Source organism: Martes martes, assembly GCF_963455335.1.
Source record: "Martes martes genome assembly, chromosome: 10".
Classification (NCBI taxonomy): Eukaryota; Metazoa; Chordata; class Mammalia; order Carnivora; family Mustelidae; genus Martes; species Martes martes.
Genome location: NC_137898.1, coordinates 40,880,585 through 40,908,026, shown reverse-complemented (window position 1 = coordinate 40,908,026; position 27,442 = coordinate 40,880,585). Strand labels below are relative to the sequence as shown.

The 27,442-nt window shown below is 42.7% G+C and overlaps 1 protein-coding gene across 1 annotated transcript in view; it reads left to right on the top strand.

The window, feature by feature from the left end:
- NELL1 (neural EGFL like 1) overlaps window positions 1–27,442 on the top strand; it is a gene marked incomplete at its 5' end in the record, with an annotated part of 852,276 nt that overhangs the window by 507,574 nt on the left and 317,260 nt on the right. Inside the window, one exon of the mRNA XM_080816285.1 lies at window positions 2,343–2,465. Coding sequence (XP_080672411.1) covers window positions 2,343–2,465 — 123 coding nt within the window. The remainder of the gene's footprint in view (window positions 1–2,342; window positions 2,466–27,442) is intronic.

Sequence of the window (27,442 nt, the reverse complement as noted above, 5' to 3'; positions counted from 1 at the left end):
ACGCTTAATGAATGACCCACCCAGGCGCCCCCAAATTCTCTCTTTTGTAGGAAGACTCTCCCTATTAGCAGAAATTGCTTTCCTCCCAGGGACTCTTACTTCAGTTTATCTTGATTCCTCCTATCTAGCATCGTCACACGTGCCGCCTTGCGTGGGTTATTCTGAGTCAGGCCTGTTATTCCAGCGTGATTATTAGCAGAGTCCCCGTTCATTCTAAAATATATTCTGTTTGTCTGATAAAATACAAGGTCACCTACTTATAACCCTCATCACTTCTCTCTTGTGTTCTGCTTAGCTGCATTTTGATGTCTGGTGGCTTCTAGTAAAATGTTTACGTGAGCTGAGACCATATCTACTCACCTTCGTATTCCCAGTACAGACCCTAATAATTATTAAATGAATTTAAATAAGGGATTGAAAACTTGGGTGTTGAAGTCAATACTCTTAGACTTTTTGTGTGCCCCACATCCTCTGGTATCATACCTGCGTATACTAGGTGCTTCATAGGTCTGTAAATTTGATCTGACATCCATGCGGTTATACTGTTGCTCGAGTGTGCTGGAGATGACATTAGCACAGACTAGAAGTGAGTCGTTGTAAATCTTCTCTTCTCCCTACTTGCTAACCCGTGCACATTTCTCACTGACTGTTTGGGTTGGTCTTAAGCCTGAAAGAAAAAAAAAATTTTTTTTTTTTAAAATCCAAGGTGTTGCATTAAAAGTCATATGCTCATGTGTGTTCTCCTGTAATTGCACATGGGTGACTAAAACAGTCCTGCTTTGTAGAATTCAACCTTTCTCATTACTGGGTCTCTGTTAGAAAAGTTAGGATAAAAATTAATGAAGATAGATGATATTTCAGTTGATTGCTACATTGATCTAACAGGACCCTTTATAAACTATTGAATGTTTAGTGTTTTTCAGTTAGTGTCATTTTGGGGAGGTTTCTAGCTGGGGTTTCAGCTCTTGTTTTATGTTGTCTTGGGACTTAAATAAATCTATTTGAATTTTCTTCTTAAAATGTCTAAGAAGTTATACTAGCAGATGTTAAAGGGAATAGGCCTAAACTTTTTTTTTTTTTAAGATTTTTATTTATTTATTTGACAGAGAGAGATCACTAGTAGGCAGAGAGGCAGGCAGAGAGAGAGGGGGAAGCAGGCTCCCTGCTGAGCAGAGAGCCAATGTGGGGCTGCATTCCAGGACCCTGAGATCATGACCTGAGCCGAAGGCAGAGGCTTAACCCACAGAGCCACCCAGGTGCCCAAGGCCTAAACTTTTGATACTGTTCTTTACAAAGTAGCCATTTGGATAACTACTTAAAGTTCCTGATTATGACAGGAAAGTGTCATTATTTGTGAAATCCTGATTTCTAACTTGGAATCTTTCAGTCCATTTTGTCAAGTGTTGGATCTACATCCTCCAACATCTTGTAGGTTAAAGACGCCACAGCTCTTTGAAAATATACAACCATGTGACTACCTATCAGGCATCAACCCAGGGAGTTGAATGCTGACCCCTGTGAACTTGGCCTACATGGAAAACTGGAGTTCAGGGCCCTGCTGAAGGCCCTTGAGGAGAGGTCGTAAGAGTAAATCCCTTTTGATTCTGCACAACCCCATGCTTGCCAGCATTTCCTGTGACCAATGGAATCCTTTGAAATTCCTTGTTAGTAAATGCTTCTTTGCCAGGTTATATTAACGGAGGCTTCCTCTTCAGTTTCAAAGAAACCATGGAATCTCATATGTGGGATTTATTTCTTTTTCCTTCTTTAACCTTAGAGGAAGTTTTCACAGCCTAGGTGCTATTGATGTTTTTATTGTAATGTAATCAATGTTTTCTTGTGCTGGGGTTTCCTGTGTATTGTAAGATGCTTAGCAGCATTCCTGGCCTATATCCACTAGATTCTAGTAGCACCCCCATCCCAAGCCATGACAACCAAGGATATCGTTAGACAGTGTCAAATGTTTCTAGTGGGAAGGGGATGCAGAATTGGCCCCTGTTGAGAAACGCTGCCTTGGACCCTCTATAGAAACCTTTTGCAGGACATGGAAAAGGCAATGCCCTTAGAGCAGCACTTGCCAATCATGCGACTTGCCTGACTAAGACACTGGCTTCTCGGACCCTTAGTTTCTTTGCCTGCAAAGCAGGAACAATGACATCCATCTTGTAGAGTTGTTGAGATTCCAACCTCACTAGGCACAGGAGCTGCCAGGTACATAGTTAAGATCCCCATACCTCGTGGTCCCTGTCATTCTTACTTGGTGAGTCCCAGCTTACTTTTCCAACACTTGTGATGCCAACTTATGAAAAGATGTCTGTCTCTCTTTCTCCCCCTGCAAACAGAGCATGATGAATGTGGCAGTGGGCAGCACAACTGTGATGAGAACGCCATCTGCACCAACACTGTCCAGGGACACAGCTGCACCTGCAAACCGGGCTACGTGGGCAATGGCACCATCTGCAGAGGTAGGCTTGCGGCCTAAGGGGGGAGCCAGGAGCAGCTTCCCTGCGTGGGCTCCTGGTACTTACGTGGCAGACCCTTTCTACCATGGTGGTAGCTGAGCCTGGCCAGGGTTCCATTCCTGGACTATCATCTGGTGAGGGCACTGTGCAGAAGAGAAGAAGAAAAATGCTTTACGTCTACATTTTGGATTGAATGCAGATGGTTTGCCTTTGGGTCAGGGACATGGTTCCACAATTGTGTGTGGCTTGGTTTGGCTTTGCCTGTCGGCCTGAGTTTGTGAGGGACACTGTGATTGCTGATGTGGGTTTTTGCTCCCTGTGAGCTTTGCTCAGAGGACAGGTGGGAGCTGCCTGTGGCCACACTCGAGGTATGTGCTTGGGTAGGAGGCGTCAAGTCTCTCTCTGTGTCCTGAGCGATTCAGCAATTCAGAGGTAGTTCCTTGGCCGCCATCTGCCTTTAGAATAAAATTAAAATTGCTCCTGATGGCTTATGAGAACATTCAGAATCTGGTCTCTGGCTCCTTTCAGCTGGTCTTTCTCTTCTCTCTCCCCTTCATTCCTTCTACAACCAACGTGTTATTCCCACTTTTTCTCAGACTCGCCAACCACATTCCTGTCTCAGGGCTGTGTGCTTGCTGTCCCCTCAGCCTGGATGTTTACTTCCTTTAGGTCTCTCCACAAGTGTCCCCTTATCAGAGAAATTTTGGTTGGCCAACCCTCAAATAGCCCCCCTATATTTCTTAGCCTCATGTCCTACTTTTCTTTTCCTTCACTAACACGACATGACAGAACATTGTACATTTATGTCTTTGCTTCTGGATTGTCTGCCTTCCCATGGGGATGGAAGCTCTCTGAGAGCAATTAACTTAGTTTTGCCTCCCTGGTCTGTCCTCAGCAATTAGAACGAAGCTTGGTACATTGTAGGCACTCAGTAAATATGTGTTAACTTACTGGATAAACCGAAGAACAAAGTGACAACATTATATTGAAAAAGGGGCAAAATGTACAAAAAACAGGAAATAATCCTTTGAATTCAGTATTATTATAATTATCATCCCCATTTTAGAGGTGAGAAAGGTTAAGTAACTTGCCCCAGGACACACAGCATATTATCAGCACTCCTCTGCGGAGATGACATGCTGATGAAGAGAGAGAAATAATGTGCAGTGACCAAGTGACCATATTCGTGCACTCGACTGGGGAGAATTTTTAAAAATTGATTTTATTCTCGGTGCACTAAGTGGGTGACTGTCGGTTAAGCATCCGACTCTTGGTTTTGGCTTGAGGATTTGGCTTGGGATTGGGTGGCAAGTGGGGCTTCCGAGTCCGCGTGGAGCCCGCTTAAGATTCTCTGTCTCCCTCTGCCCTTCCGCACTGCTAGTGCGCTCTCCCTCTCTCATCAATAAATCTTTTAAAAATTTGATTTTGTGCTCCGTTGATGAGGTTGGGGGAAACAGATTTGTTTTTTATTTGTTTACATGACAGTGTAAATTGGTGAAACTTTTTAATGGCAATTTGAGAAAGTCTATCAACGTGTAAAGTAATCTGAGGAGTAATGTCAGGATTCTCTCGATTCCATCGATTTTTACCTGCGGAAATGTATTCTAGAAAAGGCACATGTCGTGAGGGGGAGGAATATGCACTACAGTGATGGTTTGCTACATAGTTTGTATTCACTGAAAGCCAGAAACCACCAAAATATGTTGGTAGTGGAATGATTTATGTCACAAGTCTTTTCGTGGAATAGAGTACAGAGGTTTAAAACTCGATGTATGTATATACACGTGTGCATGCGCATACACACTCTGACACATCTTTTTGAGAAAAACAGACCTATAGGATGATACCTATAATATCATCACATGTCTGATTTATTATTTACAAATACCTATATGCATACTTTTATGTCAATGTGCAGAGACTGGAAACATGCAAACTGTTCATTTTATTGTCCATGGGGATGTGTCTGTGCAGCAAAGAACGTTGACCTCAATGAATTCAATGTTGTTTGCATCTTTTACAATGGGAATTTACATGAATTTTAAAAGAAGGCTAAAGATACTTCCCAAGTGAAACAAAAAGATATAAATATTAATACAGTTCCACGGATTATCAAGCCCGCTGCTGGTAGTTGCATGCTAATGCTAGAAGTGTGAGGAGCACATAGGGATTTGACTTCAATGCATTTTTTTTCAGAATTATGTTACCTCATAAAGTAGTATTAATTACACTAGTTCAGTGAGTCTGTGTTTGCCAAACCCTCGCATGCCATTGTGATGAGCAGTGGCTTCCCCTTTGTGGAGTTTGAAAGTCTGATTGTAAAAAAATGTGAGTTCCAATAACGTTTCTGGTGTCCACAATCTTGAAAGTAAAGAATCAAGGACAGTAATTTTGTTTAATGTGGTTCTCCTGGTCCCTTGTGTGGTCGTCAATAAGATAGGGAGAATCTCATGTTTTATACATGTTGCCTGGCGGGGGCAGTGCGGTGTAGTTGCAGAACTGGACCACGAATTTACAGAGTCTTAGACAAGGTCTAAGACAAGGAAATCTTAGACAAGATTTTCTTGCTGGTGAGTTGTAACTTCTATATTTTTACATAGTAAAATGGGTTAACATCACCATCTGTGTTTTTCCAACAATGTTATTGCAAAGAATTCTTAAAAGAGTGTATATGTATCAGTGTGTTTTTAAAATATCAAATGCTGTAAAATGTAAAAACAGTATCAGTGGTGGTGCATTGTGTGAGGAGAAGGAGAGGGGTGGTTGATGAGTTGGCTTGAACCTCCGCCTTCTGACCAAAGTACCCAAATTTGTGTCTCAGTTTCAGAGCACACTGTGTGCAGTTAATTTTTCCAACTGCAACTGAAACATTTACAGAGGGAGTTAGACAAGAATAACTAGACAACTGGAACTGATTTTTTTTAAAGGATTTTATTTGAGAAAGAGCAAGAGAGAGAGGGAGCAGGAGGAGGGGCAGAGGGAGAGAGAATCTCAGGCAGACTCCCTTTTGAGTGTGGAGGCCAACTGGGTGCTTGATCCCGTGACCCTGAGATCATGGCCTGAGCCCCAGTCAAGAGTCAGACACTGTACAAACGTAGTGATCCGAAGAGGCACGTGCAGCCGAATGTTTACAGCAGCAATGTCCACAATAGCCAAACTATGGAAAGAACCATAGATGTCCATCAACAGATGAATGGATAAAGAAGAGGTGGTGTGTGTATATATATATATATATATATATATATATACATACATACAATGGAATACTATGCAGCCATCAAAAGGAATGAAATCTTGCCATTTGCAACGACGTGCATGGAACTAGAGGGTATTATGCTTAGCGAAATAAGTCAGTTGGAGAAAGACAACTATCATATGATCTCCCTGATATGAGGAAGTGGAGATGCAATGTGGGGGTTTGGGGGGTAGGAGAAGAATAAATGAAACAAGATGGGATCGGGAGAGAGCCAAACCATAAGTGACTCTTAATCTCACAAAACAAACTGAGGCGGGCTGAGGGGAGGGGGGTAGGGAGAGAGGGGGGTGGGGTTATGGACACTGGGGAGGGTATGTGCTATGGTGAGTGCTGTGAAGTGTGAAAACCTGGCGATTCACAGACCTGTACCCCTGGGGATAAAAATACATTATATGTTTATAAAAAAATAAAAAAATTAAAAAAAAAAAGAGTGCCCTGCAAAGATCCTTCTAAGTCAGAGAGAGAGCACATAAGAGCAGGGGACAGGGCACAGGGAGAAGCAGGCTCCCCGCTGAGCTGGAAGGTCCCCCACCCCACTCTAGCACTGGACTAGATTCCAGGACCTTGAGTGGAAGACAGTCTCTTAAAGGCGGTGCCCTTGAACTATTTTTTTTTAATGTATAAAAGCTCTTCTAGAGGTGGTAGTGTCTATGGAACTTTCCGCATCTGCATAGAAATAAACACCATTAACAATATGCACAAGCAAAACACTAGGTGGCAATTTTTTGAATAATACTAATTGGTATGAGTTCATTCAGATGAGCTTTCCTGGTGGCCAGTGCCCAGGGAAGGTGGTGGTGGTGGTGGTGGTGGTGGTTGTTTTTTTGGATTTTTTTTTCATGTGGGTGGTAAGTACCTGTTCAGCTTCAACAGTCACAAAATACGTGCGAGCTGGCTTGCAGAGTGTGTTTGCATATGTTACCTCATTAGCTCCCACCGTATCCCTGAGAGGTTGATAGCGTTGTTCCAGCTCACAGGTAAATCTTGAATGAGACATAGCTAGATCCGGGCACCTGGGTGGCTCAGTGGGTTAAAGCCTCTGCTTTTGGCTCAGGTCATGATCCCAGGGTCCTTGGATCGAGCCCCGCATCGGGCGCTCTGCTCAGCGGGAAGCCTGCTTCCCTTCTCTCTGCCTGCCTCTCTGCCTACTTGTGATCTCTGTCTGTCAAATAAATAAATAAAAATCTTAAAAAAAAAAAAAAAAAGACATAGCTAGATCCAATTTAACCTGATTAGTGCTACTGTCTTTCTCCCCTTCCTTTATCATTTCCATTTTTCTTCTCTTTCCCCTTCTTCTTCCTTTTCCTCCCTGGACATTCATCATTTCACACTCGTTTGTTTGTTTGTTTGTTTTCTTCTAGCTGGAGATCGTAAAATCAGCAAGGGAAGAGACAGTACAATGGCAATGTATAATTTTTTAATTTGCTCCCATTTTTGATAAACAGACTAAAATACTTTTGAATCTATGCAAAATTTGTTGCTAAAATTTGGGGTTAAATGGACAAAACACTGGCAAACTGTTTCAGATCTGATTCGCACAACATGATCTGCGGGTTGGGGCTGTCTGGGAATGTTGATCTGCTTTCCCAGTTCTGCCTGAACCTGGATCTGAAGTTGGGCTCTGGGCAGCCGTCAGGAGGTGAAAGACAGGGCCTTCTCCCTTGTCTGTCCCTTAGGGCTAGATAAGATGTGATGATCCTTGAGAACATTCTCATCTTTTTTTTTTTTTAAGATTGTTATTTATTTATTTGACAGAGAGAGACACAGCTAGAGAAGGAACATAGCAGAGGGAGAGGGAGAAGCAGGCCCCCCGTGGAGCAGGGAGCCTGATGCGTGACTTGATCCCAGTACCCTGGGATCATGACCTGAGCCGAAGGCAGACACTTAATGACTGAGCCACCCAGGTGCCCCAAGAACATTCTGATCTTAACGACTGATAATATTGACATTTATTTTTCGAACATAAAGTAAACGTGAATTCTGTGTCTGGAGCATAGTTCTGGACACTAAGAGAATAAAAGACAAATAAGACAAGGTCGCTGGAGACGTCACCGTTTAGTGTGGGGAAAAAGATTCTAACAGGTGCTTCTGACCCGATGTAACTATTTACAAAATAGTATTATCTCACATGAAAGAGGCTTACAAAAAAATATTCAAAACATCGAGCCATGTGAAAGGCATTATGAGGTGTTCTTTAGGACTCCTTTGGGTGCAAGCAAGAGAAATCTACTGGCAAGCTTGGCTATGAAATTGTCACAGCCCAGAGTAAAGTGAGAGTGGGGGGAAAAATGTAGGAAAAAATGAAAAGTCTTCTGTTTAAAAGTACTAAAATATAAAACTTTTGCCTTTCTTTTGTATATCTTTCTCACCTTATCAAGGTGTTTTTTATTTGCTATTTAAAGTGTCTCTCCAGGGTGCCTGGGTAGCTCAGTTGGTTAAGTGTCTGACTGATGCTCTCTCTCCTTCTATCTCTGTCCCTCCCCTAACCCCTCCCCCCAAAATTAGTTAAAAAATAAAGTCATTCAGGGTGCCTGGGTGGCTCAGTGGGTTAAAGCCTCTGCCTTTGGCTCAGGTCATGATCTCAGAGAGCCCAATGCGATCGAGCCCCGCATTGGGCTCTCTGCTCGGCAAGGAGCCTGCGTCCCTTCCTCTCTCTCTCTGTCTGCCTCTCTGCGTACTTGTGATCTCTGCCTGTCAAATAAATAAATAAAATCTTAAAAAAAAAAAAAAGTCACTCTCTTGGCCATGGGGGATGCTCTTGAGGGGAGTGCAAATGCTTGGAGGAGCTTCTGGCCTATCCCCTACCTTGACACACACACACTCAGCCCACTGACCACAGGGCTCCTCTTTGCCTGGACCAGTGCAGTGTGACCTGGTTGGGGCACGGAGGTTGAGCCAGGTAGCTCCCCTTCCCTTGAGCCCTGCACCCCAATCCCCAACAGATGAGAAACCCAAGAGACCACAGTCTCCTCACCAGTTCCCTGCATCACTGTAGAATGCACCTGAGTGCTGCTCGCTCAGGGCGAGGCTGACACAGGCATACTTTACCTGGAAAACCCAGCACATGCATCCCCCCACACCCCTGAGCCTTCCTGTATCTGCACAGGACCCTGCTGGGGGCAGAGGGCAGTTGCTGCTGAGTGGCAAAGACAGAGGCTCTGAGGGACCAGGGCTCAGGGGTCTGAAGAAGGGAGAGCTGAGAACTCACCTGGGGTGGGTGGGGGGTAGGGGAGGGGCCAGGGGTGGTGGAACCCCACATGAGCCAGGGCTCCAATGCCCCAGGGCGTGCTGCGTTGTCCCATTAGATAGCATTTTCAAAACCTATTCAAAGATGCAATTATTAAGAATGTTAAGATGGGGGCATGGAGCTTTAATCCCCAAATGAAGGGTTCTTCTGAGCTGGTTGTATGCTGGTGAAGTTGGACATGTCTGCTGGCCTTTGCTTTTCGGGTGTGTCATACAACCTAAGGGCAAAAATGTGGTTGGGGTTTAGGAATACCTTTCCCCAGGAGCTCCAGTGCTGCTAATACTGGCTTGTGTCTCCTTGCTGCTGCACTGTGGATTGGCTCCCTACTTCTTTCTCCTTCTAGACTGGCTTTGTGTTTTGCCTTTGTGGTTGAGGATCAGATCCTCTGTTATAACTTCAGACATTTGGCCTTATCAGGCTACCTGAGATGATCTCTCGGGGACCAGTATATTAACTATTTGTGATAATTGCTATGGTTTGAGAAGAGCCTAAAAATGAAGTCTTTTTTCTCCCCCCACCTGCGTTCAGAACCGGTTGAGAGACAAATAAATCAAGCGGGGGGAACCCTAATGTCAATATGAATACTGATAAGAATTACACCAGAGAACATGGCTTGTGTTTTTGACAATAGTATTCATGATACTGAACTGCCAAATTAGACCACCACACCTGCTTACCGTGGACCGAGGCAGACCCTGGAGCGTCTCCCCATAGGGCTTCCTCTGCACACAGCAGGGCACTAGAACCAGCCCAGAGTGGGTGTTTCCTGTGTACCTCCTGATCCCTAGTGAGTAAGTGAGGAAAGAGCTGGGCTCTGTGTGTCCAGGTCCTCTCTCTCTTACTCACCAGCATTCAGGGAAGAACTAGCAGGTGGTTCAAGGGGAAACCTTTTTTAGGGAAATCAGATAGCTAGAAAAGAAGTCTCCCCTACCCCCCAAATCCACCAACAACCTCTATTAAGCAGTGGCAAAATGTTAAAAAAAAAAAAAAAGGCGGCAAAATGTTTGTGTGTAGTTTCACCTTCTTAGATGAAAGGTGTGCAAGGAGCTGTTTCTTTGAAATTTGAATTCCTTAAGCAAAAAATCAGAGCTCGGGAGTTAGCCCCCGGGGCTTTTATTGGCTCCTCATCTCACTCTCTGGTCTCTGGCTGGAGCTCTCTCCAGTGTGGGTCTTCTGATCTAGGGTCTGTCCTAAACCTAGAGTGATGCCCTTGCTCAAAATCCTCCAGCATTTCAGGAGATGGTAATATCACACTCCGTGCTTTTTTTTGGTGCTCAGAGAAATATGTTAAACACTGGAGAAGGAAAGGAGAGTTATTTTCTAACCATGGGAAGAGGCTCTTTCATGACTTGGCCAGTTATGGCAACGAACCTTCGTTTTTTTCCTACCTTTCGATTCCATGAAGCCCTGTCTGATCTCAGGCTGGGCGAGCACTCCTCCTCTGTGCTCCAAGACACTCTCCAAACACTGCTCTAGCCCCGTGCTGCAGCGGACCGTTTACTTGCCTGCTTTCTGCAGGCCATGACTGCAGATCTAGGTTCAACCAACATTTAGCACAGAGCTAAGCGTGGTATAGTGCTCAGAAGTTTCCTGATGAATGAACACATCAAGATGCCTTTCTGATAGAACATACACTTGTGTATTGAGAAGATTCTTAGAAGATTCTGTAATGGGTGCCCAGGTGGCTCAGTGGGTTAAAGCCTCTGCCTTCGGCTCAGGTCATGATCCCGGAGGCCTGGGATAGAGCCCCGAATTGGGCCCTCTGCTTAGTGGAGAGCCTGCTTCCCCTCCTCCTCTCTGCCTGCCTCTCTGCCTACTTGTGATCTGTCTCTTTGTCACATAAATAAATAAAATCTTAAAAAAAAAAAAAAGATTCTGTAACAAAGCAAAATCTGCATGGGACACAGAGGCACTTAAGCCACTCAAGCCTTGCCCCCAGCCAAGGATATCTCTGCTCCCGAAGATAGATCTACACATGGCCCTTAAGTGTGGAGTCTGCTTTGCTAACGGAATGACAGACCTTCAGAGAAAATCACGCCAATAGAATTCACTTCGCTGTAGAAGTTCCTGGAACGTAGCTGTGTGTTTATTCCAAGGCACCTCAGAATCCTTCTAGCTCTCTGAAGTCATTTATTATGAGTGTGTTTGCAGGGAGGTGCATTTGGGGAAGTGCTGCTTCCCAGAAATTCTGCCTGATGGGAGGCAGATAAACCTTATGAGAAAAACCCAGAAAGTCAGTTAACAGAAGGCCAGAGAAGGCTTGGTGTAGACAGAAAGATTAATACGACAGCGCAAGCTTAAGATGTAAATGAAATTCTGAGTGAAATAAGTAATCTAGGGATCTTACCTGTGTGGGGTTGCTTTCAGAGAATCAGAGGCACCAATGGAGGGATGGAGAGGGAGAGTCAGGAGAGAAAAATCCGTTGTTTTAATACGATACCGCTGAAGATAATAAAGTTGGTAAACTGTTGGGTTGTGACTCAGAAGATGATGTTTAGGGATTTTGGAGTGAATGCAAGGGGAATAGGAAAGCCTTTGGCAAGAGGGCTCACAGCACTCCAGATGTCGTTTTGGAAGCGGCTAATGTAATGAGGAAGAATCCAGAAAGGTCTCAATCTAAAATTCTGCCTTTAGATATACGGACAGAATGTTGGAGAGAATGACGAGAGGCGGGATTGACATTCGGGCCAGGTTTGACACATTTAGAGCCAGGTCCATTTGTAAGAACACAATCGTAGTGATAAATAGTTAAAGGTGGTGGATTTTTTTAGGAGTGCCCGTCTGATTACAGAGCAATGTCGTCATATTTCAGGGAGGGATTGGAAACTCTACCGTACACGTGATTCATTTGTAAAATCAGGAAGCAGGTGGGTTAGAGGAAGCTCAGGGTCAGACTCCTTCAAGGAAGAAGCTTTCAACAAGTGTGGACTGCATTTGGAGCAGTGAGGGCTACTTAAAATTTTCCACCTAAAGATGATGGTATGGGAGTCTGTCCCTCTGCTAGTGGTTAAAGTTTTAGTTTGTCCCCATCCCCCCCCCCCACCCCGGGTCATATTGAAATAATTGGACCAGGTCAGATTACTATAAGAAATTTGGCTTTCAGATTTTTTTTTTTAGGACTATTTAATGATTTGACCCTGGATCATAAATGTAAAGAAAGGACTGATGGTGGGCATGGATGACAAAATCCCTTTCAGTTGTGTTTGGCCAGTTATAGAAGGTGTTGTTGACACAGGGGTACAAACTTGAATATACAGTGGTAAGAAAGAGTTTATCAGGAACATGCCGGATCATAATGTCATGCTTCCACAGTCATAAACCTCAAGAGTGGGCTATAGAATGACATTATTTTCTACCGAAGAAGCTAACTTGTATTGAACAAAGTCTACACTTTTCAGCAGGGCACTCAAGACCCAGTGACAGCTTGGCCCCATCCAGATATTTCTAGCCTCATCTTTTACAAGAGTTTTGCCCATTCCCTTACCACTCACACTGAAACTTAACTAAGTATTCTGGCCAGGCCCGGCCAGGTAACTCAGGCCCCCTTCCCTCTCCTTGGGATCATTTATTATACTGGAGAGACTTTTCCGTCCTCTTTTTCTTCCAGCTGAAATCCTGTTACCCTTCTTCCCTGCCGCCCCTTAAATATTTTATTTATTTATTTGAGAGAGAGAGTATGAACAAGGGGGAAGGGCAGAGGGAAAAGGAGAGGCAGACTCCCTTCCAAGCAGGAAGCCTGACACAGGCTCAATCCCAGGACCCTAAGATCATGACCCGAGCTGAAGGTAGATGCTTAACCCACTGAGCCACCCAGGCATCCCCTGTTTACCCTTCCTAATCCCACTCAATTCCCATTTTTCCTTGATCTTTTCAGTCAGAATAAATCATTTCTCTTATCATTTCTGCTTGTATTTAATGCATCATGCCTTGTTAAATTTAGCTGTTTATGTATCAGCCTTTCTCACTGATAGGAGACCTTGTGCTTTCTGGGTGCTCAGTAAATAAATATTGATACGAAATGGGATTGGCTAGTTCATCTGGCACAAAGCCATTCTGCTCTTGTAGCCTCGTGTATTAATTACCCTGAATCTGTACCATCTTCAGACAATCAAAGAAGAATTAAAGTTGTAAATGCTTGAGAAATATCTATTTTAATATTTTAGAAAATCGTCAATGGGCTTGTTACCTAAGTTCAAAGACCGTTGTACATAGAAAATTCATTTATTCTATTTTATGTTTCATTCCTATTGATACCAAATACCCCATTGATACCAAGTGTCCTGTGGATACCGAACATGATCATACCAGAAAGGGTCAAATTCTTTACCCCAATGTAAGAGGCAATTGCGCAGCCCAGGTGTGCTATCCTTTTTGCATGTTTACATCTTTTGTGTGTGTGTGTGTGTGTGTGTGTGTGTCTATTTCAGAATCTTCTTTAAATGTGTTCTCTTTAGACTCATTCACTATTCACTCAGCAGTCCTACCTAGGACTAGGTGTAGAGCTGAAAAGCTCTTGTGATGGGAAGTCAAGAGAACATGGGGAACATGCCAAGTTACTAAACACAGAACTCTGCCTCTCATGTTCCAAGAGACTTCCATAGTTTCTCAGCATGTGCTGTCGAGTAGGACATTGTCTTTTCATACTGTGTCTTGGCTCCCCGGTTGACCAGTGGGAAACACTGGTGAGTCTCAGATCTGTGTCCCACTGTGTGGCTCCAAACAGCATGGAATCAATTATTCTGATGGTCATATAACTTTGAACCATTGATAAATTTAGGATCATATTGTTTCATAAAAATGGAGTATTTTTTCCCACTGCCTGGTGAAGATTTGGAGTATCACCATTTTTGTCTCCATTCCTGCAGGTTCAAAATGGACATGAGACCATGTGGGAATCATACATAGTGTTGGCTTTATCTTGGGCTCCCTGGGACAATCAGACCCTCTTCCAGGGCTCACCTCTCATTCTGTCTTAATTGAAAAGGCAGAAGCTGAAGAGATGATGTTTGCTCAGGTCTTTGCTTTCCTGATAGCATACAGATGGAGTGTTGTAGAAGTCCTCTCTATGCCTGATCCAGAAGGTCTGAGAGAAGAGATGGGTTGTATCATGTTGGAGCCATGGTCTCTGTGGCATATGTGAATCAGTTTGTCACTTGGCAAGGAGACACTTCTCCTTCTAAGGGATATAGCTATTTTCTGTTTGAAAGCAGACACAAAGAAACTTAAAACAATCATTCTACTGTCATTCCCTTCTGAGGACTAAAGAAGATAGCATGCTAACGACTCTCCAGCCTCATTCCTCAACCCCCAGAAATGCTCACCTATTTTAAATGCACTATTACTGGTAGTAAAAGTAGATTGGTAGTCATGTTAACATGCGTATTTGAATATCAGCGGCAGTGTTAAGCAGCATTAAAATAACTTCAAACCTTTCTGGCAAACTCACTCTTCTACAAATGCTTACCAGCGAGCACTGGTGCTAAATTTAGAAGTGGGTGTATTTGTTATGGTCCTAAAGCAGGGGAGGGCACTTTTTAACACTGATTTAATTCTAAGAGAAAAAAGTGTGTCTATGCTTAGAGGAGATCATTATGCTTAAAGTTTCAATAATGTTTCTTTTGAGAAATGTGACTGAAACTAGAAAATGAAACTGATTGTGTCATAAGTTATCAAGAGGTGCTCTGTTTATCAGCTTGATAAAGAACCACAAGTGGGCAAAGTACCTGTTATTTCCGTCTTGAAACCAATACAGTATGTTGGCAAGACTGGGGCAAGGAGGGGACTTGGGTGGCATAAGATACAATATATTGGTTGCGTAGATGGGCTTTACAAGGCGGACTTGATATCACCTTGTCCTAGTCTTTATTATACTTTTCCTTCAAGTGCATTTCTCCTGGGCGAAAAGAGTCTCTTGAATGCACTCGAAGCACTTTCCATCACTTACCAAGTCCATGCTTACCTTTTAAAGTTTGCAGACAGTACTGCCTTCCTCTATAGGGAAACGTGTTAAACCAGCTTGCATCACACAGGGAGTGGAAATCTGACACTTAGGCAAGCGCTGATTCTTTGGAGTGCATTTTGAGGTTGTACTTTGGTGAGTTACATAGGTGTTTGTTATTCATAATTGTCACATCTGAAATGACTCATGAGATTAGCAGAGCCATATAAATATATAGCAGTCAATTTTATTTTAAAACAGTCTACTAAACATTGACTTTCTGTTCAGAAGTCAAGATAACATGATCTTTCTTTCGTAAATAACAATTCTCAATGGACCAAGAGATGTTCCCTAATGTTCCTTTAGGCAACATTATTGAAGATATCATAGTCAATCTCTAAGCCATCTTCTGGGTTATGATCTGTTTGGGAAAGCAGTTACTTGTAAAATATTCAAAGTATTTAACAACTGGTACTGTTATAGAATGATGCCAGCTGTACTTGACATGCCCAAATCAACTCAGAAAACGTGCGGAGTATTTATTATACGTAGATCCATAAAACCATAGTACCCAGTCAGGTGCCATATTTTAAGGCAAGGTTAACCTAAATGGAATTGGTCTCTCTCACTGATGATTGTGCTATGTTGTCAGGAGCCCAGGCCAGGTACTGCTGCTGGGTCTGCCTGGCCCAGATGCTTCTTTACTATTGCCTCAGAGATTGCTCTTGACTCAGATTTTTATTAAAGACACAAAGGACAAATGGAAAAACACATACAATGTGCAAATGTCAGCAGACTTTGGGGGTATCGCTAATGTCAGTCCTCCCACAACAGGATATTGGCAGAATCCTTAACTACTACTGGCCAGTAGAATGTGGTGGTTCACACTTGTGTGTTTTGTATTTCTGCCTCATTCCATCCCAACACAGTGATGTGTTTGTTCATCTCGGCCTCATGCATGCTAGAATAAAGCTAGTATGCCCATGGCTGAGTGCCTCAGCTCTGTTGGTAATTGCTCACAGCTTAGTCCTTAAAATACAGCTTGGCCACACTGAATTCACTGTCTGTTTTTATCGCATTTCCTTCATCTTTTCGTTTATACCTAGATGTATATTTGCCAGGGAATCTAGTTTACATAGTGCCCTGCAGTAACTGAACTAGTCACGTGACCTCTTGCTACCCCTTGCCCATTTGTTATTAGACATAATGAATTCGCCTTTCAAATGTCTTCTCACTCTTTGCTCCAAAATGAGGAAACTGTAGTGCAAAATAGCTAACACACATGAGATTACTTAATGTAAGGCAAGGAAACAGTGATACCTGCTATGATAGAAAAGGTCCAGAATTTCAGTAGGTCCAAGACAAATTCTTATTTTTCCCATCGTTGCTCACAGAGTGGGTGGCAAGTGGGGCTGTTGTTCCGTAGAGTAGATCAGGAACCCACTCACCTTCCCTTTTGTGGTTGCAACCTCTTCCTGGTTTTCAGAGTCCTCACCCTTCCATCAGCCGATGGGGAAAAAGAGGTCATGCAGGGGAGGTATTCATGGATCAGACCTGAAAGTGCCACGTATCACTTTGGCTTACAAGGCATTGGGCAGAACTCCATCCATGGCCATACCCAATCAAGCAGAACCTCTGTGTGCCTGGGAAGGGGGAGGACACAGCTGTCAGTGAGCACCAGCGGTCTCTGCTGTATTGTTGCAAATAAAATTCTAAGTGAATAGAAGTGGCTGCATTATTATTTGTGGAAAATGAACCTCGGGGGAGTTACGAAATGGAATCTGGCTGATGAACTGTGAGGATCACTTGTAGGCCTTCAGGTAAGAAAGGCTGGGAGTACCCAGGATTTAAAACTTTTTCCAGCTGAGTGAATGCATTCTTTCCAACTGTGTCATCACCACTTCTATCTGGCTTCAATCAAATTAGACAGTTCACTTTTTGTCCAAGCTTTCTGATCTTGCCAGTTTTAAGAAAAATAGAGAAACTGCTTTATGGGTCACTTGAAAGCAGTGCAAAGAACTCAGAATCATTAAATGTCTCTCGAGTCGAACTGCCAGTGACACCGTAAAGTAACTCTCCACCTGAGCCCTGGACCTCTCATAATTCTATGACTTAAATAACTGATTCCTTCATGTTATTGTGACAATTCTCTTCATCTTGTCACTGATCTTTTCTTCCAAAATTGGTAAGTTTTCCACTTTTAAACGTAAGACAGAAATCACGTGTCTGTTCTCTTGCACTGTGTTCTTGTACTCCTTTGTGGGTAATACCATTTTTTTCAGTGTGGCACATCCTGAAAGACACTGGGCAGGAATAAGGCAAAAATTCAAGTATTTATTCAAATCTAGCTTGTGCTTTTTGGTTTGTGGTAGGAATAAGGTCTTTTCTTATAGGTTGAATACTAAAATTGCATAAAATGGTTATTTAGTGTGTATAAGTACCCACATAGATGACAAAGGAATTCTAGATAGCCCTCTAACACATAGCCTATTTTTCGAGTGTGCCTAGACGAGATGGGGAAATAGTTTGCTTTCAGTCTTCTAGACTATTGAAAGCTGATTTGTGAAGTTTTACATAGATAAGGATATTGAGTTTTGGAATATTCACTTCCAGTATCTCCTTGAAGACTATATATATATTTTTTAAGATTTTATTTAATTTGACAGACAGAGATCACAGGTAGGCAGAGAGAGAGGAAGGGAAGCAGGCTCACGGCTGGGCAGAGAGCCCGATGTGGGACTCGATCCCAGGACCCTGGGATCATGACCTGAGCTGAAGGTGGAGGCTTTAACCCACCGAGCCACCCAGGTGCCCCTCCTTGAAGACTATATTAAGGAGAAGAAAACCAAAGTGTAATAAATGTCTTCGGAGAGGATTTGCTTTATGTTTAACAAAACAAAGCGCAAAACATGCATATTCACAGATGTGTATTCTAAAATCAGTAGATGTTTTGGCTCTAGAATAGGGTTGTCCAGTTGAAATGTGATGTAAAACACACACATTACTTTAAATTTCTAAAAGTTGCCTTAACAAAGGAAAGAAAAAATAGGTTTGACACCCCTCAGATCAGAGGTTTCAAGTGCTCAGCATCACCTGTGGCTAGTGGCTACGTCAGCAGCTATAAAACCTTCAGGGTAGGTTACAATTAATAAGAAATTACTATGGCACACTCTTTAATCTGCACCCTTAAGCACACAGGGGAAATCTCTGGGGAGGCAACATGGCACCCTTAAAGCAGGAAATCGCATTTTCCATGATTTTGTTATACTGAAAGCCAGTTCTGACTTTCAGTTGATTGTAAAACTACAGTGTTTATTAAGCAGACAGATGGCTAGAATCCATATACCAGGGGTTGTGAATATCTAATTCCTTCTACAGTATGTCATTTCCTGTCTCAAGATGGAATTTCACCATAAAGTCAGGTATTAAATAGAAATGGTTAACATTCATCAAAGCTCAAATGATACTAAAATAAGAGAGTAGAAGGAAAAAGAAAACAAGTCTATAGCATTTACCTTTGTTGCACCTCAAGATCAATTTTATATTAAAAACAATTCATAAAAGAGCAAACATAATGCTTTTCCTAACGACCTGCTCACCGTGATGATGATACTTACCAGCTTTAAATAGTGACATGCTCTGCAGTCTCTTCTTACAACCATTAGCCAGAGAAAAGCTATGCAAGTCACAAGGGTAGGGAAGCATGACAATTTGCGGATGATTTTCTGATCTGCTTAAACATGTCACTTAGTGGGATCACACTTGAAAGCCAAATTTACAGAGAAGATAGCCTCATTATTTTAGACCCAGCTGATTGGGAATAGTATTACTGAAATTAGCAAGAGGGAGTTCCAGACTTTGTAAGGGACTTCAGAATCCGACACTCAGAATGAAATTCTGACACATACTGTGTCATCTAGGGCAACATCTCTTAATTTCTCTGAGTTTGATTGCTTGCCTAACGAATATGGAGGGTGTGACACTAACTTCACAGTAGGTATTACCATCCCTGTCTTTTCCATTCTGGCTGCTCTCCAGTCCATCCAGCACACAGTCAGAAGCTGAGCGATTTTACATGGTTGACCTTCAGGCAGGATGGCAGAGTGGTAAAGAGCATAGCTTCTGTAGCTGGACTGCTTGGTTGGAAGCCTGGCTCTACTACTTAGCTGGCTGTGCCATCCTGAGGTTGTCACCTAACCAATCTGTGCCTCACTTTTACAATTAGAGATAATAATTGTATCTACTTCCAGGGGCTGTTTGTATGGTTAGATGAGGTGTAAGTGCTTAGAGCAGTGCCTGGCATGCAGTGAGTACTACTGAGTATCCTTTCTATCTGTCTATCCTGTGAGTCTGTGCTGAAGATTGTTTTGCATATCTACTTGACCTTCAGGGTGGGACTTGACCTTCAGGGTGGGACCTGAACTTCTTAGAATGGTATGCTGGCCTTTCTGGATCTAGTTCCCACCTACCTCTAGCCTCATTTCCTGCCACGTCCACTGTGATAAAATATATACTTGAATCAAACTACTTATAGTCGTCTTGCTGTAGTTAGCTTAATGGCCAAATGTATGGGTTTTTGGATTCAATCTGCTATATTTAGAACTGGTCTCCAGCACTTTGCAATTCTCATGAGCTTGAAAGTTGCTCAGACTTCTCTGACTTGAGGGTTAAAGAGCTTGTACATTAGGGTGGCTGGGTGGCTCAGTGGGTTAAAGCCTCTGCCTTCGGCTCAGGTCATGATCCCAGGGTCCTGGGATGGAGCCCCACATAGGGCTCTCTGCTCAGCAGGGGACCTGCTTCCTCCTCTCTCTGCCTACTTGTGATCTCTGTCTGTCAAAAAAAGAAAAGAGCTTGTACATAGTATGTTCTCAGTTGTTCTGTCCTCATTTGAATGAAATATCTTTTCCCATCATTTTTGCTTGGCTTTTGCTTGTTCATCAAAATGAAGTGAAATTTTTAGCTCTTTCAAGCAATCTACCCTTGCCCCTGCTTTGGGTCCCCTGCCTAGCGCTCTGATTCCTGCTATTATCACGTTGACTGTAACTGCTAATTTGCTTAATCCATTTCCCTCGCTGGTCTGGGAAAGCAGACAGCATGTCCTTATTATCTTTTGTCCTTAAAATGTAAGATGTAGGCATTATTTAATAAATATTTGTTGAGGAAAATAACCAATAAAATAGTTGTGAGGTTTAAGTGAAATAGCCTATGTTGAGTATTTGACACATAGTAGGAACCGCCTAAATACTAATGGCCTTCCCCTTAAGATTCACCTTCAAGGTATTTAAGTCATGTGTGAAATGGGTGTTCTACTTTTCTGAGAAAACTAAGAAAATCAATAAATGAGGGTCTTGCTCAAAGCACTAGTATTCTACATTTGGTTTCTGTTTAGATGTGCCTTCGGTCAGCAGATTAGTGAATGGTTTATCACCAGATTCAAGTAATTCCATTTCATATATACTGTGTTTTCTCTTACTCCAAGAATATTGAAGCAATATAAAATGTAATACTATAAAAAGATATGACCACCTACCCCCAAGCCCACCCCTATGACAGTAGGAACAGCTAGCATTTTTGCGACACCTGTGAGCCTCGCATTATGCTGAGAGCCTGATGACAAATATCTCTTACAGTCATACTAGTTCTCAATGAAGAAGGTCCAGTTATGTCCCCATTATGTGTGTAAGGCATCTGAAGCTTAGGAAGGATGATTGAGGCAATTAGCTATGTAGTCTGGTTCAGGGATGAAGTTAGGCAGCGAGAAAGGGTTTTATGGAACCATGGATTGAGTTGTCATGTGTGTGGTTATGAGCTTGGAGAATGCAAACCCCTTCCATGGAATGTACATCATGTGGGAATAGTACATTTCTCTGGAGAGAGTGATAAGGGAAATGGATTTTGGGGACCTGAACAAAAAATCCCGATCATAGCCGGCCAATGGAAGAAACATTCTCTGGAGAGGATAAGGATTTAGGGAAAATTGTTTCCCATCAGCAGAGATTCCAATAGTCATAGCCAGGATTTGTGAGAGAAAAGAAGCTGCAGAACCGACGTTGAGTTTGGACTGAGATGGATACAGGGAAGGATCGTGTTTTTGGAGTGTTTCATCAATGGAGCCTGGTTAGATTCATCTTAATATCCCAGTGGTGGTTCCTGGGGCTCCTGGGGTTCAATAGAATCATAGATGCAGAAACTAGTTTATGGAGATGACAGAAAATGAGGACAGCCAGAGTAGGGAATTGAACTCCTGTTGGTGTTGCTACCCAGCATTCTTTTACCTGTTGATAACCGTTCCTCAGTTTCTTTCTCGAAGCCACCTCTCCTTGCTTTCAGTCCATAGGACCTTAGCATTGGACCCCTTCCTCTTTCTTGGAGACACTTAGAGCAGTGCGTTTTCCTGGCCACAGGAATTAGTTGAAGGTTTGACAAGTCACTTAAGCAGATCAATTACTCACAAGCCAGCCCCGCCAAAACACACACCAGCCCTGCCTCTGGGTATATTATCTCACTGTTCTAGCAGGGGAGGAATCTGGAAGAATATGACCAGGAACAGTTGTGGTCATTTGGGGACCTTGGGGAGAAACTATCTTAGAATGAAGCCAGTACAGAATTGTGTGGGGACGCAAAGTTGTCCTCGATCCAGAAATATTTTTGGAACTTCTGCACCCAGCCATGCCTGAAGTAGGACCACCCCTAGTTTTGATTAATCATTTAGTTGTTTTTTTCTGTCATTTTCTGACAAAGTGCTAACTTCTGGTATGGTAACTTGTGTTCTCTGAGAAGGAAAGCAGTATGAATTATTAATATTCCAATGGGAAAAATCTTTATATTTATTTCTTTTCCTTTTTTTTTTTCCCCTTAAAGTAGGCTCCAAGCCCAGCATGGAGCCCCATGTGGAGCTCGAAGTCAGGACCCTGAGATCAAGACCTGAGCTAAGATCCAGTCAGACACTTAACTGACGGAGCCACCCAGGTGCCCCAAGTCTTTGTTATTTCTATGAGAATAAGATATATTTAGATTAAATATTATATGAATCAGCGTGGTCAGGGTATAATTATTAAGTCAGAGGGAGTGCTGTATTTTAAATGGAAGAATAATTAGCAGATTTGACGACAGGCTTGTACATTTTTCCCCCCTCAGGCATGACCGAATTATCAACCTCAGTATTTTCAAATGAGTTTTTTCTTATTCACCAAAAATGTTCATTATCGTATAAACACACATGTGGGGTATTATAGATGCTTTTCTCCTCTCCGCTCTACTCTGGAGCCTTTCAGTTCAGGTCAATAAAACAGTCACCACTTTGTACCATCACACCATTTTCAGAACCTGCAGGGTTCTTTCTTGCCCCTGGCTTTTGGAGTTAAAAATATCATTTCCCTCTTCTTTAGCTTGGTACTATTTTGATTCCTTATCAGCTGCCAGCTGGATTTGAAAGCCTATAGCCTCATCACCCAGACTGGTAGGGGAAAGTTGTCATATTTTGTTTCTGGCTGATATGAATTAAAGCACCAATAAACTCAAAAGAGATGCCCTTTGGGTAAGAGTAAACCAATGACTCCCATTCAGAGCATTCCATAAGTTGTATTATCTTGAACAAAATACTCCAGTTTTGACATTGCAGCTTATGAATATGGGGGAGAAAGGAGTAAAAACGGTAACTCCTAATCTTTTATATCATGATATGCATAGAGGTGATAACATGCGATAGGCACGGGGGTATAAATAGATGAGGTTGTTCTTTGCTGAAGATCACCTGGCTGGGCTGAGGGGAGCATCGTCAGCTCACAGTATCCTCTCCTTTGCACTTTGATGAGAAAGCTGCAAGATTTGCAAACTCTATGGGCTGCATTGGGATCCTAGCCTGGCCACTAACCCACACTATATTCTTGGGCCATTCTCCTTTCCTTTTTGGTCCTCAGTTGTGCATCCTTAACTGAAGAATGTGAAGTCTGGTCCGGATGTAAATGTCTACATATTTGGAGCATTAATGGGCCTAATAAATGGAGGTTTAGGAGCTGCACTGAGGCATTAAGCATGAAAACACCAGAAAGAAGATCTTTATTTAGATCTGTTTAATTACTGCTGAGCATACTCTTAAAAAAACAAACAAACAAACAAACAAAAACACACACAAAAAAACCCCCTACATTATTTAAGATATCTGTAATGCAGTATATGATGGAGAGCGTTAGGGTCTATGTCATGCACACAGAGGATATCCATAGAATTTCTGAACTAAAAGGAGGAGTTGAGATAATTCACTGAATACAAAAGAAGAGTCTCTTAAAATCATCAGAGTATATTTACATAAGGCATCTTGCAAATATACAATTGAGAATGCTTTGAGCCAACTTGTAGGTGTCCTTTGGTAGCATGAACAGAAAGCATATGAATGTATAATCTATACATTATTAATGAACCTACTTTTCCTTAGCCAAGTCTTTAGCTTATAGAATTAGAGACATTTCAGTACGAATGACCTATTAGCACCAGCAGGAGCAGAGACTGACAACTTTGATGGGACAGGGCAGCAGTAAATCCACCCACTAGGGGGAATTGGGGGCAGATGATCAGAGGGTAAGGAAATAAAAAAACTTCCAGTGCCACCAGCCGATGTCTGTTCTGGTATGCAAACCTCGGGCGCAGAGAGTCAACAATTAGCCATCATAGTCTAGACAGACTTATGGCAATGGTGTGAGGGAGTGCTGTGGTCTGAATGTTCATGTCCGCCTCACATTTATATGTTGGAATCATACACACCAAAGGTGATGGCGTTGGGATGGAGTCCTCATGAACAGTATTAATGCCTTATAAAAGAGGCTCCAGAAGTATCCCCAGCCACTTCCACCCTGTGAGGGACACAGGCCGGCTCTGAATCAGGAAGGGTAGGACCGTGCGGCACCCTATTCTAGTATTTCCAAGTCTCCAGAACGACGGGAAGTAAATGTCGTTGTTTCTAAGTCACCCAGCCTGCAGTATTTTGCAATGGTAGCCTGAATGGGCTAAGACGGGGAGATTCCAGGGGATGGAATGGATCCTAAGTAGATTTTTGGCTTTAGGATGGCCTATTTTGGGTATTTGGTTTCTAGGCCCTAGGATGTTGTTCAGAAACAAGTTCAAGGATAAGGTTTCCATATATTAGAGGATCAAGGACAAGCATAGCACTTGCGAACAGGGCTATGTTTACTGAATGCATGTAGACATGAAAACACTAATGAATATATATAGTGTATTTAAGTGTAAGGCTCTGTCCAGATGTTTACACACATACGCTTCCCTTTAATCCTTATCAAATCCCCAGAAGACATATATTATCCTTTTTACAAATAAGATAGCACAGACCTAGGTTATAACTTAATCACACTGTTAGCAAATGGCAAAACTAGGATTTGAACCCAGCTCCAGCTGACTTCGAAGTCTAATCTCTTTTCTTTGGTATGTAAAAGGGCTTACATACAGGAGCCCTCAGAACGTGAGCCACAGAGGAAACACTGAATACGATTTGTGGAATCCTATCAGTTTTACTCCCCTAATACTGATCTGGTGGACCCGTATGCCTTCTGCCTTAGGTTGAGGTTGATCTGTGGAGTAAAAGGGGGAGATAAGTTTGTGACCCACTTATCTCTGACATATTGTCTAACCAGACAGCAATTTTCCCCCCCAAATCTGATGCCACCAAGGGAACCTTATCAATTTGAAAACTTGGTGTCATGTTACATATATTAGGGTATCAGACTGAACCTCAAAATGTACCCAGGTATATGTTGATATCCCATATTAAAGTTATTCAAAAGTAGTCAGCTGCTGCTTCTGTAGTTAGTGGACAATTAGGAATTAATCTGAAATGGAGCTTAAATAGAAGCTTCTCTTTTCTTGAAAAAATAGATACAGTTTGGGATTTGACTTTTATATTTTCAGGCTGCCAGTAGGGCTAGCAAGAGAAGGGAAACACTTGAAATAAGTCAGAGGGTAGGAAGAACGATATGAAAGCCTTGACTTTTGGATGTTCATCTTTTTGAAGGCAGCTATCGATCACTTAAATGTAGTTTTGCGTTCCACGGCCTCTCAGCACCTACCTCTTGATCAGTAATTTCACCAGCTGAATAGTTCCTGAACTTGGAGTGTGCAGCTGCTGAGAGGTAGAATATCCTAGTCTGTGCTCAGAAGTATTGATATCTGAGTAAATTTATAAAAATCACATCATTTTAGGTGTGCCTGGTTGGCTCTGTCGGTTAAGCCTCTGACTCCTGACTTCAGTCAGGTCATGGTCTCAGGGTGGTAAGATCAAGCCCCAGATGGGGCTCCACGCTCAGCGAGGAGTCTGTTCCCCTCTCCCACGACCCCTCCCCACCGCTTGCACGTTTTGCTCTTTCTCTAAAATAAATAAATCCTTTTTAAAAAGACCACATTTTAAGTAAACATCTCTTTGGGTCAGGATTAATCTAGAAATGGTATGAGATACTCACTGATGGATAATCAAGGTATTTTAGAGCTGGGAGCACCCATAGGGATTTTTTTCTTCTGTTTCTAGGTCAGGATGTCCTGGGGAAAGGACTTGCTTATGTCTTAGCAGAATGAGGCTACGAAGCTAAGTCTTTAATTCTGGGAAATCTTTTCATTATTCTGTGATATCATTTTAGACTTTGTTTCACAACTATTTCAGTATACAACTATATATATATATACACACACACACACACATATGCACACATACATATATATATACATACATACAGCTATAGGGATAGAGTTGATAACCATGATTTGCATAGCAATTTGCCTGTTATCAAAGTAATTTTCACTCTGCTATTTCCCAAATAATCCTTGAGGGAGATACTATCTTAGAGCCTGCTTTATAGATGATGAAACTGAGTTTAAACAGGGGAAGTAACTTGCTCAAGGCCACACAACAAAGACACACTAGAGGTCAGACTTCAAGGCAGATTCTTTGAATACAGAATATACTTTTCTTCCGACATTTGATCATAAAGGCGACTGTGTAGTGTAACACCTGCTTTGTGACATTTTTGAGAGTGACAGAGGGAACTTATTAATGATTTCACTGGTAGGATAGTACCCTTTTAGACAAACTGTGATAGAGCATGTGGTCATCTTATAGTTCACCTTCTACTACTTGGTCATCCAAGAATATGTCACATTAAAATCGGCATGTAATGGTCAAAACAAAAATCTTGGGTTTAGTTTGGGGATTGGAGGCCCGGGAAGGTGGGAACAAGTTATTTTGAAGCTAACAAATGAGGATAACGAGACAGAGGTCAGAGGTTTGCAGAGGGTGGTGGCGTGGGGAAAAGAGAAAGATGTCCGTGTAAATGGAACAATGGGGACCGGTTGCAAGAAAGAGCAGAATGTGTGTGGAGCGACTCCCCCTTCGTATGCTTGGGTGTTCAACTACCAAAGTTGCACGAGAATTGTAGGCCACAGGTCTATGCCAAGAATTTTTCATAGCATTAGGCAATGAAAGTGATAAATGTGTCTCTGTGAAGTCAGCCTGTGTTAAATATAAGCCTAATTGCAAGACTAAATGGAACGCTCATAATGGTACCTGGAGAAAATGTAACAATGGAGGAAAAAAAAGCCATTTCCTTGCTACCCAAGGAATTACATTATGGAAATTGCACCATCAGAGTGAATTAATAGCTGGCTTAAAAAAATTTAGTGCCCAGCAAACAAATGCATAAATTAAGCATCTTGAGTAAGGTGAATGTTAAAGTAAGAGGACTTCGCATGGAGGGAATGGGGTGAGTGAAAGGGAGCTTAGAATCTGCATAGCAGGAGAACAGGCATGTGCACACGGGAGCCAAAGGCTTTTGAACCGCCCTGATATTCATCTTTGCCCTCCAGCCATTTCCAGTAGTGTCTGGACAAGCTTGGGTCTGTTGCCAGCTCCTTGGCTAGCAGAGGTGGCAGAGGCCCTGGTGATCACAATGAAAAGACGAGCAAGCTGAACCGTGTTGCCTGGCTGGTAAGCCGCTGCTTTGCCATTAAGTGGAGTTTCACTGTGTCCCTTCTTTTCACGGTACATTTCACAGCCGTTTCTGCAAGAGCCCAGCTGTTCTGAGATGGCCACGGCGGTGGAGGGCAGGGTCGAGGAACGCAATGAGATAGTCTGTGGCTCAGGGATATCTGACAGCTGCCGAGCAGGCCTCATAGCCTTCGGACACTTGCCACATTGCTTTCCAGAAGCACATTCCTTCACCTTTCTCTGACATGGGAGGGAGTGGAAGAGAATGGTCATGATCTGAAGTGACAGACATCTTTGATGGGGATGAGCTAATTTGCGGGGGGAAGTGCAGTCTACAGATGAAGAACAAAGAGAATAAGGGCCCCATGGGTGGTCTTGAGGCCTTTAATGGAGCCTAGTGAGAGCATGCTTAGTGGGTAGATTGGTTTGGGAACAATGGTTTGGGATGTCAGTATTTTCCCCACTGTGGTTAGCAGGGGTTTATCCTACCCACCATAGAAACTCAACTTCTAAATCTGACACCTCAGCTTCATTAAGCTGGCTGATGACCTGTGCT